We start from the raw sequence: 19,069 nt of genomic DNA, 5'->3' as shown, positions 1-19,069 counted from the left end.
ACCCGTGTATAAAAGCAAATTGTATATATTGTTATCCATTAAACCATTCAATTATATGACAATTACAAATATGTCATTTTGCAAGTAATTTTGCTATATGTTTTTATGTTTAAAATATATCACAGCTTTTCATGTCATTTATTTCAAATATGCAAAGCGGGATTTAAACTAATGGAATCTAATCTGCAACCACTAACTGTTTTGGATGCCATGTAGCTGTTTGCATGTGGTTGTATACCACAATGGGGTACAATATATACTACACTGAGACTCAACTTATTTCTTACATGATTGATAAATATTTTCCCATCGATGGCAGGTGGTCTGGGCAACAAAGCCCTGCAGAAGTTACTGTTGTTGTTGTTCCAACATGGACCTGCAAGATATAGACAACCTAGTTAAAAGATCTGTGAATTAAATATATGTGAATTTAACTAAAACAGTAGCCAATGAATATAATTGTATGCCTACATTTCTAAAACGACGTTAATGGATGCCAATACAGTCAAATCTAAAAGATGCTTATGATGCGTGAAGTCGCCAAGAAGAACTTACGTTTTCTTGGCAGCACTTCTAGCCACTCGGAGATGCGCTTTCCTGGAATAAATAATATATAACATATAAATAGCTATAAATTTGGTAAGCTTTCCTAGACAGATTTAATTGAACAAAACAAAATCACAAGACACGTATGACAATTTATTTCCGGTTTTACTTTGTTACTTTAGAAATACATGTTTTGAGACACTTCCTTGGCTCAGGGGATTAAAATCCCTGATTTTCTGAGGCTGTCAGTCTGCTGGGCAATTAGGTTGGAGGTTCAAATCCAGTTATTTCCACTTATAGCATGCTGTTTAGAGCTTAAGCTTTACAACATGCCTGGAGAAGGGCAGTTCTCTGGGCACATCCGTTTCCACCACACATAAACCCGAAAGCCGCCATATAATGAAAAATTCATCAGTGCGGTGTTCAAAAACAATTAAACAAGAAAAATTGCCACTTACGTTTGCCTTTCTTTCCTCGAAGTGATAGTACTTTTGAATATTTTCTTCGTAATGTATTTTCTGAAAATGAAATCAGATAAATGTGCCTTTTGTAATATCTTTAACTCAATTTAACAAAGGGTATACAGGGGTAGCTAATTATGAATACATAATGGACATGGACACTAATCCTTTAAGACAATTCCAAAATCATTGTGATGGGAGGAACCTAACAGAGCCCGAGGGAAAATCTTGGCTAACCGGAAGTTGCTGTCAGACCTTCTCACGCACCACGGGAAAGGAGTGTGGTTCATGTTTACTCTCAAATACCCTTGGAACCATATGGCAGAAATATATATGCAATGCATGTGTATGAAAAAACGTTTTTCCTTCCGAAGTATACCTTTTCCCTGTTTCAGCTGCAGAAAAGCATACAGATACCAAGCCAGGGTCAACATGGCGAATGCTGGATCAAAATAACCTGTAATAAAGAAAGGCAGACAATTTCAAAATTTATGCCTCTTTTTGCTGACATTAAATCGGATTCTTTCTTATTTTCATGATGTATTATGTATAACATTTATTTCTGTTTGAATATATTTTTTAAATTCTGTATAGCTGTATGTGTTAAATTAATTGATTTCTTTTCTTCTGATTCTTTAAATGACATGAAATCATTTTCATAAATTTCAGATTTGTTTTCAGACAACAATATAGATAAAGTCTGGAAGTTTCTATTAACAAAAAATTCAGAATATGCAAGATAAATACTGCATGCCTTACCTTGTATACTTGTAAGGCTGCACAATGGCGCCCACCACGCTGGTACAGTAGGGTTCTTTATTCTGAGGAGAACCAGAAGTTTTTTGAAAAGAGATTCAAAAGTCCCCTCCTGATAACACCTATTGGGATAGAAACAAAATATAGTTCTCAGAAAACTTTGGTTAACGGATCCATGAAAAGGTACTATTAAACGAAGAGTACGGTTTTAATAAAATTGAAGAAAGATATGTTCAAAAAAATAATATTGTGCATTTCATAATATATATCCGCTCTGTTTAATGAATATTTTCCGTCAGTGGATGAACATATTGGGAACGCGGGGCTAGCTCAGCACCCCCAATTTGGAGTCGCCCTCCAGCAAATTTGTTCTGACGGCTATCACCATTGACGTCACCATAGTAGGGTATTTAATATTTGGATTGACCACTGGGGACTGAGAAAAGTTGAGTTTAAAGCCATTATTATGCCCCAAAGAAGGTAGCCGAAAATCATTTCTGCACTTTTCTATGTTAGGTCACAGCTTATACTACGCATTAAGAAATGAAACAAGTGTTTCCTGCACCTTTTAAGTTGATTAAAGTAAATAGGATTACTTATATGACATAAATTCACATAATACTGCATGTCATTCATATTCTTTATTTATCGATTTACTTATTTTATGATTGATTGTTACTTAACGTAATATTCAAACATTTTAGCTTAAACCAGATGGAGGCAAGATTAATGAATAAAGGAAATTGGACAATTGTCCTTTGGCCAGTAACTGGCGAACTTTAACCTTGGTATCTTTGGGTTTTGTGGTGTTCGATATTGATCACATCATATCCCCGCGATGTCTGAATGGCGGTCTTAAGTTGAACTTTACTTAACTTCTTGATTTGAGCTTGAAGCGGTGAGAACGAGCTGAAGGAGATTGTACCTCTAAATGTCAAATTCCTATCCTAAGATTAGCAAAAGATAAGACTTGAACGTTTTAATCAAGTTCATCAAAGCCGGTGTCACAAAGCATGTCCAACTTAAGCAAAATTCAAAGATGAATGGAACTGCTACAGTTTGTTATATGGAAGATAACTTCTATTAGAACCATGTAATGCTTGAATTATGTACTTACTCATTATTAAGAAAGATAAGGGTTGTATCTGCGACCCACTTCAAACCAATAAGTAACAAAAGTATCGGCAATGCTCTGACGATCTTCATTCTTGGCGGGATACTTGAACATCAGTATCAACTCTGGAATTGTGCGATTGTTACGTCACTATGGTAAGACGTCATAGTTAGCCCGTGACGTCAACAAAAGCACATTCCTGTATATGGTGGTTGCCTTGCTGTCAGAAAGGCTGATGCTCCCACTATAGACATCGTACATCGCGAACATGATTAAATAAAGGTAATGATTGCAGACCCGTCATGACACAGCCTGTATCCACGAAGCAGAAATGCTGTTCACAAAACTGGCCATGAGACTTGACAATGATGGCCAAAAGAATATTAATTTGCTGCAGGGTTACCTATAGAGTAGTTTGTGCTCGTGGCAACTAATGTTAATTGTGGCGTCCTGGAGATGTCACAGTCTTGCTTTTACAAAGATGCAGTTTGTATGTGACGTAAAAATGATTTGACGGTCTTATGCAGACTGTAAACTGTGAATATTACAGAACTTGTTTTTTGTGGATAGGTTGATCAGTCAGTCAGCCCCTCTGTCTACCTGTCTATCACTGTAGAGGCCGCTAAGTCGGTTGGACAGACTACATTTTAAATTTAAACTTGTTGGGAATGTGAAGTCCTTGAAAAGATTGCCATCACGTGATATGCAAGTAACAAGCCGTGAGAGGCGCCAGGTCAAGCATAAGCTTTGGCTGACCTCTACCATGGGTAAAGGAAACACACTGCTATCGACCAGCATTGTCGGCATGTAAGGGTTTTATATGCATGTATAATTTTGGAGAAAGTGCATGTACGTATGCTTTGGGGTTTACATCGTACTTAACAAGTTTTCGGTCATATGACGACGAGTAATCATTAGGTGTGTGTAGATATACCGTTTCTACTTTTGGCAGTGCGAGTTTATGTCAGCAAAGATCTGCCGCCACTGAAATACCATACCGAAGACACCCACTTAGTCACATTATACAGACACCGAGTCAACCAGTCGATTATGTTTCCTTGCTTTAGCCTCTCATGCAGTTCTAACCACTGAGTGCTGAGTGTCAAGCGAGGCAACAACAATTACCATTTTTGTATGACCCGATCTCGGATTGCAAAAGAATATTAATTTGCTGCAGGGTTACCTATAGAGTAGTTTGTGCTCGTGGCAACTGATGTTAATTGTGGCGCCCTGGAGATGTCACAGTCTTGCCTTTACAAAAATGCAGTTTGTATGTGACGTAAAAATGATTTGACGGTCTTCTGTAGAATGTAAAATGTGAATATTACAGAACTTGTTTTTTTGTTGATAAGTTGATCGGTCAGTCAGCCCCCCCCCCCCCCATCCAACGTCGACCTGTCCATCACTGTAGAGGCCGGTAGGTTGGTTGGACAGACTACATTTTAAATTTAAACTTCTTGGGAATGTGAAGTCCTTGAAAACACTGCTGTGACAGGCGTCAGGTCAAGCATAAGCTTTGGCTGACCTCTACCATGGGTAAAGGAAACTCACTGCTATCAGCCAGCATTGTCGGCATGTAAGGGTTTTATATGCATGTATAATCTTGGAGAAAGTGCATATATGTATGCTTTGGGGTTTACATCGTACTTAACAAGTTTTCGGTCATATGACGACAAGTAATCATTAGGTGTGTGTAGATATACCGTTTCTACTTTTGGCAGAGCGAGTTTATGTCACCAAAGATCTGCCGCCACTGAAATACCATACCGAAGACACCCACTTAGTCACATTATACAGACACCGAGTCAACCAGTCAATTATGTTTCCTTGCTTTGGCCTCTCATGTAACTCTAACCACTGAGTGCTGAGTGTCAAGGGAGATAACAACAATTACCATTTTTGTATGACCCGACCTCGGATTGATTGCGGGTCTTCCGACTTCGAGGTGGACGCTCTAGCCATTAGGCCACCAACTGAAGTATTTTAGGGGTATCACTTCTCTCGAGCTGGCTATTCCTGATCTCCTACCTCACAGCATGTACTATCTGTATATTGTCTCTTTGCGTTGTGACGTACAAATTCACTGGAGGCGGCGTTGTCACGTCGGCCACTTTGTGTCAATTAGGACTCGAGGAATGGATTCTTATGCTTTACCATGGCAGTGGCAAACACGTCTGATGTGTATGTGTGCCTTGTGAATGAGCCTCGAGGGTAACCAGCATTCAGTGTAACTGCTGCACGTGGTTGCTCTGTGTTGCCATGCGTTCCGCCCGCCACTTTACCATGGCAGTGACAAACAGGTCTGATGTGTATGTGTGCCTTGTGAATGAGCCTCGAGGATAACCAACATTCAGTGTAACTGCTGCACGTGGTTGCTCTGTGTTGCCATGCGTTCCGCCCGCCACTTTTCCATGGCAGTGACAAACAGGTCTGATGTGTATGTGTGCCTTGTGAATGAGCCTCGAGGATAACCAGCATTCAGTGTAACTGCTGCACGTGGTTGCTCTGTGTTGCCATGCGTTCCGCCCGTCACTTTACCATGGCAGTGACAAACAGGTCTGATGTGTATGTGTGCCTTGTGAATGAGCCTCGAGGATAACCAGCATTCAGTGTAACTGCTGCACGTGGTTGCTCTGTGTTGCCATGCGTTCCGCCCGCCACTTTACTATGGCGGTCAAGAACAGGTCTTCTGTGTCATCCCTTCCATCGAATAGCTTTATAGCTGCCTTTTTACTTCCAAACACAAGCCAACCGTTTATACCGTTACCCTTCTCACACCTGTCCCCTTTGAAGTTTGCCAGAGAGCTATACACACGTATTTGAAGGCGGTTAGCATTATGGTAAGAGGAAACCGGGCAGAGTACGGGGAAAATCCGCACGGTGCTGAAAGACCTTCTCAAGAGGCGATGTTCGACTGGAGAGGAAGCCAGCAGGAGCTGGACGAACTCACAACGATCACATTGTTGAGAGGCTCCTGAGCCGCTGTAGTTTGCTACCACGTTAACCATCAGGCCACAGAGGCACTCTCTTTGTTATCGAAACAGGCAAAAGTCCTTTAAGGAGTTTCCACTGACTCTCTTAAGTTATTTCTCCTTACTATGATATTTGTTTCCCGAAGAAAAATGGACTCACCGCGATCTCTCGGAATTAAACGTTGTGCATTGGAAATTGAGATTACATTGGATTTTGTATACATTCTAGAAGAATTTAACTTTCGTGATTTTCGCCCGAAATAACGCACGGGAAATGTTTTTAGACATTTTTTTAGACAGAGTGTACGTTGCTAATTTTTTAACATATCTACAAAACAGTCAGAACAAAGCCCTGGCTGATAAGGTAGATTGACAATATGTCGGATTTCACTGGTAACACGTGTGACCGTTTGCCTGCTATCACACAATCGTCGTTGCTTTGGTTTTACTCTTGCCTTTCCTTTAATTGAACGAACTCTGTCTTCAGAATTCTGGCTACAGGCATGCATTGATTTGTCACGTTAAATCCTTTCTTTAATCGGCTTCGCGGCTGGCCGACTTATGACACCATTTGTTTGTTATTTATACCCCTTAGGCATCTTATAACAGGGCGGTTTGGAGATTGAAATCTTTTTTAGGTAAAAGTATCACTGGTTATCAAGAGAACTGTCAAACATGTTAGGCAACTTTTGTAGACATTACTTAATCGTTCACTTGTCTGCTCGACATCCGGAAACACAAATGACACCACTTACGGTCAGGAACCCCCGAAGTTCACAAACGTTTGTCTCCTGCATTTTTCCCCTGGTACGTCTACATCAATAACCAAAATTTACCACAATTTACACGTCTACAAATTTTGCGTAAGATAACTATGGTAAAACGCCATAGTGTCATATCTACAATACTTACCTAATATTTTTGAATACATAGTACAGCATAAGACTTTTTTACCTTTAACATTAACAGAGTTCAAACTTGGAACTGGTTACCCCATTCACATTTAAACCCGTCCCTTATACAGAAATGTAGCATGTCCCTATGTACGGTATTTGACATAACTTTTCACAGGAAAAAAAGGACATTTAACATATGCAAATTAAGGTTCGTAAAATATTAGTTTTGTTGCTGAAATTTAAATATATTTACCATAAAGCTAATATCCTACCTTCCAAATCTCAAAACATCTTTTTAACATAAGCTCACAGAAATAGAACAATATGAATATCTTTAGGCACCCACGAAATTTGAGGTCAAATGCAAATGTGTGTTAAAATAGTTACAATAACTTAAGGTTACCCTGCGTCAGCAATTCAGACTTAAAATGGGGGGGTTTTATTCAACACCAGTCTTGTGAAATCTTTCAATGCAAATTCAGCGCGCATTTTAACAGGCCGCATTGAACAATGAACGATGACATTTGAATCTGTATTGATATCGGTAATTTTCCTTAACGGATGTTTTGTAATCGAGGACAGCTATGTGGACATTTCATTCTATGTCCGGGTGCGGGTACTCATGAACATGAGTACATGTTTTGTTAACAGATGTTCGTCTGTTTATATTAATTATATCCGGTCCGTAGCCTATAAAGCCTATATATTACTGTTTCTGAGCTTAATTTACATCGACTGGGGTGAACCAGCCGAATTATAAGATTATAGTCCATCCTTCCCCTTCATTCATAGACACATAGGGATATAGTTATTTATGTATTTGAATATGTTTTTAAGGTTTTTTAAGGATTCACAGGTCATATAAGTAAACAATTATTTACCTTCAGGTTCAACACGGATAAAAAGGAAAAAATAACAAAAATACACCCATAAGTTATTAGTTGTCTTTTGGTTATCTTCATGACATCTAATGAATTGCAAGTAACATTCTGCTTAAGTCATGGTGCTAAGGAGCGTGTAGGTGGCTAGGTTTTAAGCATTCGCATGGAGGGTCCGAACCAATCCCTGGCGGAGATAAATTAACAAGAGATCGGATTTCACAACAAAGTCAACAAAAACACGATGACAGGCGATTGCGACAGCGTATGTCCAGTCATAAATATTCAATTTGTCCAAGTTCAAACCGGCCCGGAGAGCACAGTTTTTTTAGAGCACCCGCTTCGGGAGCGGTAGATCCGGGATCAATCCTGGGTCAAGTTACCCCTCAACTTCAAAAGAGGAAATTGTCATTTTCTCGCTTGGCGTTCAGCATGATGGGGATAGTGCAACGACTGGTTGACCTGTATCAGTATAATGGCTCCGGCGGGCTTATTTACCTTCGGTAAGTCGTCTCAGCAAAGCAGCACTAGATAAAAGAGAGGTGGAAATCCGCACTGCAACAAGGAGGCACATCACATACACCCTAAGGATTCCTTCGTCGTCATATCACTGAAAAATTGTTGAGCACGACGTTAAACCCCAAGCACTCACTCACTCACTCCAAGTTCAACAGAGCATAACACTGCAACAGCTCCTTGAGCAATATATAGATTGTATGCAATTATGTTTTTGGACTTTTTTCTTCGTGCGAGCTAAACAGTTTTCTTATTCCCCTTTATTACAGTATAACCAGACTGCATGTTTATGCAAGATATATGTTTTCCTTTTTTCGCGTCAAGTGACCCGATGTCAGTCTTTCTCGGTCGTCAACAACTGCATTGCGGTGACCCAAATGTAGAGGATCCGCTTCAATAGAAAACCACAGAAATCCGGGATCGAGCTGTACAGTTATACGTAATGAGTTCTTGAAACACTAATGTTAGAAAAAGGAATTAGGTGACGTAAATTTTTAGCCAAACTCAGCAGCCAGTGCATTCCTCTGACGACAAAGTATAACAGCAGCAGTTTTTGTTCACATTTAACATACCGTTACACAATTTTAAGGCTAAGAGCGACACTGAAGAATTGGCTTAAAGTTAAGTCTTGTATTAAGTTTTGAACCAGTTTTGAACAACTGGGCCGAGAAGTGTATTAGCAGTTAAACCCAGTTTTAACTTTAGTTTAGTTTAGTAACTTTAGAATTATTTTATTAGTGAAAGGAGCACTTCCTTCCTAACCACCAATGTGTAGCATAAACTTATTTTCAGAGCTGCACGATTTTCAGTTAAAAGCTGATCAAATACAGATCGTTACCTTCGTCTACACTGAGCTTCATAGCAGCCGCAGTCCCTTGTATCAAATTAGTAGATCGTCCGTGTTTATACCATGCTATACCCTATAAGCCTTCTAAAAAATTAAGGCTGGAAACGCCAGCCCACCTAACCCTACCTCAACTATACTGAATGTCTCAAAATATAGCATTCTGCCACCAGTTTTGACATACATCTCCTCTTCTGATGCTATCCAACCCCATTCGGCCATTTATATATCCAGTCAGCGCGTATTTTTTTCTCATAAAAGACACATTTTGGCCTGACATAGATATGAGATCACTTCTCTACCTCAGCATTAAGAGTATTCATGAATATGGCACTTGAAATTTGATTTGTATTCTTGCTTGTGAACATGTGAAATGTTTACCAGATTCGCCAGACTTTTACATGGTAATGCGCCCTGGTGTTTGACTGAATAGATTTCTGTGTCATGCAGCCGTATATACGTTTTAAACAATAGGTGCTTACGTTTATGTCAAAATAACACGAGATTAAAGGATTACTGCCAAGAATCTACACATTTTCTGCAGTCTAATTGTTAGATAGATAAAGATAGATAGGAACTGGGGTAGTTTAAGTATTCAGAGAAAGGGGGGAAGCGTGTAGCTTTTTTACTGTAACGCGTAACGAAGACGGCCTGACTCCGTGTGTAAGTTTTGAATTTGAAAACGAGGCTGCCCAGTCCGTGACGTAACGGTAAGAAACAGGTCGCTTGATCCACTGTTTAGAATTTCCTTTATACTGTGATTTCTCTTCATACCATTGATAATCATGCAACTGACACGATCATATCAAATAGTTCAGCGAAGAAAAACACAGTTGGTAAGATATCAACAGCACGTGATTAGAGCAAACCAATCACAGATTGGTTGACAGATAACCTCGACATAAAATTATGACGGCAATGGGTTCGGTATGACTCCAATGTGTTCCAATTGCTACAGTCCAGCGCACAAGGACAACATTTGCTGTCGAAAATCGGATTTTCAGATCCCGGTGTCATATCATCCGGGATATCGTTTACCCGCACAAGAGCAACAATTGTTGTTCATTTTTGAAGATTCCAGCGGCGAAAGACGGTCACATGAGACATTGATTGTTTGGTATAGACGACAACGATATCATATATCGATATCGATATCAAGATAAACGTCAATGTTATACAAGGATGCCAGTCTATGTTTTAATAAAAACGTATGCATGTATGATCCTACCATACACATGAAGGGGCTAACGCGTTTATGGATAAGTCGCCTGCGTTCAAATAAAAACAGCAAGGCGTTTGCACATTAATGCGCATGTTTTTTATAAATACTTTGTCGTGCGTCGTTCATATTTACAGTGTATTTGTTACTGACGCGCTTGGTGCGCAGAACTGTGAGGTTAGAGCAAGGAAATATGACTGATTGGCCTCGTGTCAGTATAATGTGACTGGGCGGAGTGTCACGTCTGGTGTCTTCGGCATGATACTTCCTTGGCGGCATAAACTCACCCTGCCACAAGAAGACACAGTTCACATATATGTACACACAATACAATGACTTCACGTCGCCATACGCAAAATCTCAAGCACACTTACTTCATTGTAATGGTGATGATATGCTCTTACTTAAAACAATTCCCCTTGAAAATGTACAATTCATATCGATCATGCACCCTGTGTAAATGGTATGCATCTATTTCATTTCGTTTTTACTCCATTCAGGGACACCCTCAGCGAGAATGGAGTGGAGAGAATCGAGCGCCACACATACGCACATACACACGCACTCGCATACGAACGTACACACATACACACACGCATTCGTACACGCACGTACACACATAAATAGTCTGTTATTACTCTGTCTGATTTATTTCGACTCTCAAAAAATGATGTGTTATATGTAACAGAAAATCTGGTAGCTGAGTGATGCTAGAACGTATTTTGTTGATATATTAGCTGGGTATTCTGTTAAAAATAGCACACATATTTAATTGATTAAACACGAAGATTGTGTTAAACTAATAGGATGGCACGTTTAACGTGACACAGTACTATGCCATCATATCAGAGTATAAATTTCGGCATCACACAGACTACTCACTTAGAGCCTACGGGTAAAATTAATTCATGATCATTTAGAGTGTAATAGAGATGATGTTTGACGAAAGTGGTTAGTGTTAAAAAGTGATTAGTGTCGATAAATTTACGTGCCGAAAAGTGCTAAGTGGACAAGTGTTTCGTGATTAAAAGACCATAATAGGGAAAACGTTAATGGAGAACTGCAGACACAAACTGAGACACTATTGATATCTATTACAATCCATTCAAATAAAATTATGTAAGTCAGCTGAGGACCTTAAAAGGCGAACGAACTTTTCTGCTTTCATGCAACACTGGGGTTTACAAACTTTATTACTTACTCTGTCTTTTTCTTTGTCCTTCCATCTCCAGAAAAAGTCATGCAGAGATTTCGATGGAATTTTCTTTTGTAGGCGACGTTCTAAAATTTTCCTTCATGTACCCAAGAAACTAACTGCCATAGTGAAAGTCCAATTCTCGAACATAGCCTATCAATAAAACAAACAAATTAATATAACATGCATTGTACGATGTGTGCCTTGAATCCAAAATGGATTTTTTTTTTCATCCATAACGATTGTTCAAAAGACAATTCAACTAACTCCTGTAACAAACTGAGACAAAACGAATATCCAAAATACACTTTCTTTCAGATGCCACATCTACCTTAAATGAAATGTTTTCCATTCAAGGTGGATATTGGTACCTTAAATGAAAGCACAATCATATAAAGCATCGTTCATGTGCAAGCCTAAAAACAGCTTTCATTTAAGGTAGATTTTGCATGGGCCTGTCCAGGTATGTTCAGTTAATATTGGATCGTGCATAAAAAACTGTGTTAAGAAATCTGACAGTTGTATGTGGCTTGGGGTTTACAGCGTCTGTTTACATAGAATGGGAGACAACATGAGACAGGGACGGGCAAGTCCTAATTCATACTATCGCCACCTTTTGTGAGAGGAAAATCTGCCGCTACCCAATAATGTAAAATCTTTTATGTAGGCTATACAGGGTCAATAGCTACGAAGCCTTGCATTGAGCTGCAGGGTCTAAGGTACCTCAGCAAAAGACGTCATCTTAACCTGAATTTAACAACACATCCATACATAATATCATAATATAGGTCTTAATCCAGTACCAATGCGTTTCTAAAAAAAAAAAAAAAAAAACACCTTGCGAAATTCCATGAAAAGGACGAACACGTGGTAACTACTTTGAAAACTATTTTTATCACGATATGTTAATATATTCAATGTATGCCTGCCCTAAATGTCTTTCGTTGATAAATATTAAAGACAAAGCAGGGACTGAATGCATTCTCATGTTTCAGTATTTACTAATAAGTTTGTTTATCTTTCACTTTCGCTTGAATTGGTACTTTAGAGTTTTCTGACTGTTTTCAGATTCTTCAGTATTTATCATTGGTGTAACTTTTTGATCTGCTAACAGCTTTTGGGAATAAAATTGATTTCAAGGTTTATTTAGAATGAACCACATGCACATGTTCTTCCATGCTGGAAAATTACCAGTATACGTCTTTTCTTCTACATATTTCGCAATTCTCTCAAACTTTGTGCCCTATTTATCCATACAACTTCTGTATACAGGCCTATAAAGGAGTATTATTGAAGAAAATTCACTGCATGCTGAATGTCAGACAACGCCTGAAGGTTAACGCCAGTGAAGGTCAAATGTCTGAATACAAGGGGGAATCCCCCAAACTTGTTTACATTTAGAACGGATTGTGTGGCGTGAACAACACACACCTTCAGCGCTCAATGACTATATTGTTGCGGCTTTGGGACGGGTGAGGGGGAGGGGTTGGCGATATAAAGTGGGCGGGGCATATTGTGACAGGCTTTCGCTGTAGTCCCGCTGTAAACCGACCCTATAAAAGAGCACGAGAAGCTCAGATGACTTCAAGAGCGGAAAACATTTCTTATCTTCAGCGCTCATCCCCAAAGGAAACAGAAACTGTTCAAGGTTGTTTCGTGCAGTGAGTATGACAAAAATTTATTTTTGAATGTTTTTTTTCCAAAGTGATATTACCGATAGTGGCCATATTACTAATTATACTTTCAGGTATAAATGAAGAAATGCGGTGGATTTCTCCAAGTTCATAAGAACGAAATATTCCTGGGTGCGGTGTTCAACCCTAATCAAAAATAAATAACTTAGGAAATAAAATGCCTATGATAAATCAAGTATGTACTGTATGTACTGGGAATGTTTCGTGTCCTGAAAGAAAAAAAAGCAATATTAGCTTTTGGAGGTAATATCAAATAGTGGACAAAGTGCTCGATAGCTAAAAATCAAGGTGAGGGTAGGGTGGGACTGGGGTTGGAAATTGATCAAGTCCTTTCACACTTTGTCAAATGTTACACTTTGACCGTTATTCTCAAATACGAAATGCCCCCGAGCTCTGCCCAATTTCCTTCCACCATCATGCTGGTCACCTTCGTATAAGTGAAACATTCTCGAATGTGGCGTAAAACACCAATAAAATAAATAAATGACCTCAGTGACAGTGAGCGGCGACGAAGTTCGTTCTAGGTACACTAAAAAAAAGACAACAACAAAAAACAGAAAGTGTTTTGTCTGCATGAAGCTAGAATGTATTCTGTTATTATTACACAATACTGTGTCATATTCAACATAATACCATGTTAGTCTAATAGAATGGTTATGTTGAATTAATACAATATGTGTTTTATATTAACAGAACAATCTACTACAATAACAGAATAGATGTAGCATCACGCAGATAAAAAACTGTCTGTTAAATTTAACAGATTCATTTTTGGAGTGTAACTCCGCATGCACTCCTGATTCCTCCATCCATGCATAAATCTGACATCAGTCATAAGAGTGAATAATTCTTGAGTATTGCGGTAAACAAGAATGAAATAAATACGTGAATATACACACATACATTCCATTTTTTGAGCAAAGTATAAAATCGAGAAGACGAGTACAGAGGTTAAAATTCAGCTTAGTCCGAATTACTTGTTGCTGCCTCACTGGGCGCTCAGAACTGAGAAGGTAGGCAAGGAAACAGGACTGGTTGAATTGGTGTCAGTGTAATGGGACAGGGTCTGGTGTCATATCGGGTGTCATTGACGTGATACTTTGTCGCCCTGCAACAAGAAGACACAGCATGTACACACATAATGACTCTTCGGCTGAAGAGAAATGTTAAGTACGACGTAAAACCCCAAGCATACATAGATACATACTCTGTTTGATTGCGATCTGTATTAAAAGTCATAAGATTTTCAAGCTATACAAGAACCGGGTTTTGAAAGATGATTTTAATCCAGAAACCGCGCCTACGTTTACTCACTGACCGAATCGCCATCTTTTTTTCTTTTTTTTTTCAAATCGCCAAACTATTTGAGTAGGGCGGTAAATAAATAAACAATTAAATAAAAAGCACAGACAATAATATTTTTATTGATTATGTTTTTTTTTTTGTTTTTTTTTTTGCAGAGTTGGGCTCAACATTCCAGGATGTCACTCAAGACCGTTATTTTGATCGCCGTGGTTACCCTGGGTTGTCATGTGCTGCTCACCAAAGCACAGAGTAGGCTACACACTTTTTTTTATAATATTTGTATTTCTAATCACAATAAATCTAAAATTTTATTACACCAGATGCAATGCATATACATCGGCATAAAATTGCATTTCTAATGCGAATAAATCTAAAAAAAAAATTTTTTTAAATTTTTTTTATACATCGGTAAAATCAAACTATGTAAATGATTGATCTGAAAGTTTGTTTCCAATTTCTTTTCCAGCTAACTGTGGAGTGGGGAGTGCGTGCGACAATTGTCCCGAGGGGTATTACGGTATTGTGCAGATCAACCCTCTCGTACAGGTGAAAGTGTGCTGTAAAGGATGCAGCAGTAAATACTTCAGCTACAGAAGCACTCCTACACCAGCATGCACATGTCAATATGACCGTGAGTATGCAGATATATATATATATATACACACAAATCAATACTGTACCACAGATGTAAGATGCCGGCTGGAGGTTCAATCCCAGCCATGAACAAGGAATTTGTGAATGCCAGCTGTTCTAGCTGTTTGAGGGGTCTTGCATGAAGCCGTCGAGGCCTGACGTTCGTTGAAAGACCACTTGTCTTCCAACAACAGCCAAATCGGTACGTCAGGAGTACGTTTTGAAAGTTCGTCTGTGATTTGCCAAATGTCGGTGGTTTCCTTCAATAAATCACTCAGATTTCCTTCAATAAATCCATTGACCGCCATCGTATATAGGCTAGTAAGTGAAAAAGTGTAAGTGAGAAAGACCTAAACAAAAATATATAAATAAAATAAAATAGATTTCAAGGCAGCAAGTTTGTTAATGAATTAACTTGGGTCTTGCATGTTCATCCATTCATAAAAACTGACCTCCATCGTAATGCACAAAAAGTATTTCATTCTTTCCAATTTAGCTTTCAGAACTCTGCATCCTTCTATTCAGGTGTGTTGTCTTCAGCATGTCAAAGTTCTACCCCACAAAAACAAGTTTCCTTTAATTCTCAAGCACATGTAATTCTGACTTCATACAATCTAGTTATTCGTGAATAACGCTTTGACTTAAGCAGTTGACCACCATCGAGAGACCATTTCCACAGTTCAACGGTTTTAAAGACAGCTTGACTTCCACCAGAATGGTGTGCATTTCTTTACGCCACACGTAAAAAAAAAAAAAAAAAAAAATAGTCAGTAATTTGCCTAAGGCCGGTGGTTTAACTCAGAGCTTTCCAGTTTCCTCGGCCAATAAAATTACTGCTATTGTATTTAGTAGAAACATTCTCCAGTATGGCGTTAAACAATAAGCAGTCGAACAATCAATCAATCAATAAATCAATCAATCATTCAATCAATCAATCAATCAATCAATCAATCGTTATCATAAAGGTACGTCGTACTTATAAGGTACAGCATTAAGTAATTTAAAAACAAATCCATCCGCAATAGTTATCAAACCCTGTATGGCATATGGGACGTTTATAAAGTGCGTTGAGCTTACTATAGGAAACTATCCAATAAATAAATAAGTATGCCTAAATAAGTGTTTCCGTGTTTCACAGGTGTGATTAACGATGCCTCCTGCTGGAAAGGTGAGCAATGCGATAACTGCAACAGCAGTTACACAGGCTCTGTGAATGGCCTGCCGGTCTGTTGCTCACAGTGTAGAGCCTTTGGCCTCATACTCAGCCCCACAAGCTGTTCATGTAACGATGGCGCCTAAGCTGGATCCAGAAAAAAGCAGTCGTCCGCAATCTATCCCGTCATACAGTCAGAAAATGAAGTGTTGACCAGGAAACGTTTCACACAGCGAACGAGCTGAACGAAAATACGGCAGCCATTGTTGCGGCTATGGCGTTACCATGGTAATGTGACATGCGCAATGTGAAACGGAACCTGGAGAGTTATCCATCATCCTTCTTTGAAACAAAAGTAAAAATAGACCTATATATAATTCACGTAGTTATTATTTTTTCTTGACGGGATGACCTTTTTTGAAAGTATATAAACATATATATAATCATTTCCTCACTTTTCGTTAAGTAACCATTAGAACTAAGCCAATTCATATACATGTATATCTACTGCACATGCGCCACAAATTTTCATTAAAAAAGCATTCTTTGAGGCAAATAATGATCACAAAATCTTAGTTTTGGTTTTCTGAAACATACATTTTGCCAAACAGTTGTCATCTTACATTGAAAAGTTCGAAATTTTAGGTTAAATACAGCACTTGCAGTTTCTTAGTATCAATACTGGCCTCTCTGCAACGAAAGCACATCCGAATGCGGAGACAAAAACAGCTGAAAGTTGAACAGATAATAAAGGTTGTTGGAATGCAGCTGAATTCGAAACATTTCACATTTGAGCTTTCTGAGGGTGGCAATGAGCTATCAAATCGCATGTCATACCATTTATGCCTAAATACCAACTTCATTTATGATTAATTCTAAATCAACTGATAACATTTGTATATCTTTGGGTACAAACCAGCTAAATTCTGTAAAACAGCTACTTTAGAATTAATGTACCAGAGCTCTGTAGAAACCCTGGATATTCCGCATTATATCTCGTGTTACAAACCAGCCGCGTTTAGTAACTCTTAATTATATTAATGTAGTAACTCTTATACTCTTATACTAGAGTATTTCAACTCCTTTCAATAATAAAGATGATAACAAACTGCGAAGTCGTTTGTTTCGTTGTGTTCTTGTCATTTACCACGTGACCACTTTTCGTTATGTTAATTATGTCGCGATAAGGAATTATTAATAATGTGGGGACAAAATAAACATGAGCCCATACTTGTGGTTACGTCTGCAAGACTTGATTCTAATCGTCTATACGTAATTCATGATGGCTTCTCAGTGGGGCTCACAATGACGCCGGTTTGGCGTCGTCCTTGGCCAAGCACAATCTTGATAATTTTAACCTTAGAGACATTCTACATTAATTGTTCACACGTTATTAATCATGTGGAATGGGACTGAGATAATCTCTGGAGTGAAATTATCTTTGCACAGGTATTTCTAGTAATCGGGTAAATGTCACAGTTTGAGTTACGAGAGTAAAGCGTGGTGCAACAGTTGTGTCTTGATTGTTGATAAGTTTATTCTAAGTAGCTAGATGGCACCGCTGATGATCGGAGACCGTCAATTATAAAAAGGGCCGCAAGACGGACGCACTTGTCGCACTTGTTTAAGATAGGGGAGAGTGGGTCATAACGGACTAGTTAACCTTGGAGGCTTAAGTGCGAGTCTCAGTAGTTCCACATGATGGTGTTCAAACGATCATCTTATAATAGACTATACGTAAACTTTCATAAACATATATAGCCAGGAACCTCACATGTCGACATGCAGTTCCGCCAGCAGGTGAAAAAAATACTTACCTGAGAAAACCTAGGTATCCGTTTTTCCCCATTAGACATTTTACACCTAATTGCACTGGTATTATTCTTTTCCTTCTTTTCGTTTTAATGAGGTAAACAAACGATTTATAACATACATCGAACAATATACATAGCTGCAAATGATATAGATAGCCGTACAACTGCGATGGTCTACTTACACATGCATACCGGTGTGAAAAAGGTACAAATATCATTTTTTTCACTTCTATATACAGTGTTTTCAATAACTTTTTTTCGCACTTCATTAGCAGATGAATTTTATATATGAAGCATACTTATTTTATCGTATAAGAAAACAGTTGTTACATATGTAGGCCAGTGCATGATTTTATTTTTTAATATATTTTTCAGTTTAAAAGTAAAACATATTTTCAAAGAAATGTCCCATGACATTCATATATACTTCATTATTAAAGTAATTCATTTTCCTGAAAAATGTATATTTTCAACACTCACTAACCTATGGAGCCCCTGCCTTGTTTCGTTCTCTTTCGTTCGTTTTATTTGATAAACTATACATATTGAAATAAAATTAAAAAAAGGTTGATTTAAATATATAGGGGCCAATACTTGTAGATAATGAAAATATATCCATATAGATGATTAAAATATGTATATCCGTCTAAATAGCAATATGCAGCTGAAAATGAATTATACACGGATCACGTGATCAGCAGTATCAGAGGTTGCAATAATCTGAATCCCTGTAAAGTTCTTTGTTAAATGCATATATTGCAGATACTTATGTTGGTACATTTTCCTTCATTTTCATTTATCTGTTCTGTTTTTTGTTAAATAAAATGTTTCTCTGTGCATGCTATTGTGGTTAAGCAATTTGTCATGCACCAACATAAAATAGAATCGATAAGAAACAGACTGTTCCAAAGTTTACAGGGTGTCTAACCGTTGAATACATTGCACCTATTAAGTCTGACCTGTCTCGATGGCTCAGTTGGCAGAGCGTCCGCTTCAGGTGCGGCAGATCCAGGTTCAATCCTGGGTTGGGTCAGTTGTGGATTCCTCGCTTGGAACTCAGCATTAGGGGGAAG

General features: G+C 38.4%; 1 protein-coding gene across 1 annotated transcript; it reads left to right on the top strand.

Moving 5' to 3' along the window:
- The first annotated feature begins 13,001 nt into the window (after nucleotides 1–13,001).
- Nucleotides 13,002–17,293, top strand: LOC135475404 (uncharacterized). Its single transcript, XM_064755288.1, has 4 exons — nucleotides 13,002–13,058; nucleotides 14,554–14,645; nucleotides 14,863–15,027; nucleotides 16,168–17,293. Exons 2-4 carry the CDS (start codon nucleotides 14,573–14,575, stop codon nucleotides 16,326–16,328), a joined length of 399 nt encoding a protein of 132 aa, XP_064611358.1. The 5' UTR covers nucleotides 13,002–13,058; nucleotides 14,554–14,572; the 3' UTR covers nucleotides 16,329–17,293.
- The last annotated feature ends 1,776 nt before the right edge of the window (nucleotides 17,294–19,069 follow it).

This window comes from Liolophura sinensis, chromosome 9 (assembly GCF_032854445.1).
Source record: "Liolophura sinensis isolate JHLJ2023 chromosome 9, CUHK_Ljap_v2, whole genome shotgun sequence".
NCBI classification, from domain to species: Eukaryota; Metazoa; Mollusca; class Polyplacophora; order Chitonida; family Chitonidae; genus Liolophura; species Liolophura sinensis.
Note: the sequence above shows the minus strand (reverse complement) of the source record. Positions and strands in the feature narration are given on the sequence as shown.

Excerpts from the sequence above, each read along its gene's own strand:
- LOC135475404 (XM_064755288.1), top strand. The coding sequence starts at position 14,573 with ATGTCACTCAAGACCGTTATTTTGATCGCCGTGGTTACCCTGGGTTGT. Across the intron at positions 14,646-14,862 it reads GCTGCTCACCAAAGCACAGA|CTAACTGTGGAGTGGGGAGT; the intron begins GTAGGCTACACA and ends TTTCTTTTCCAG. Across the intron at positions 15,028-16,167 it reads ATGCACATGTCAATATGACC|GTGTGATTAACGATGCCTCC; the intron begins GTGAGTATGCAG and ends CGTGTTTCACAG.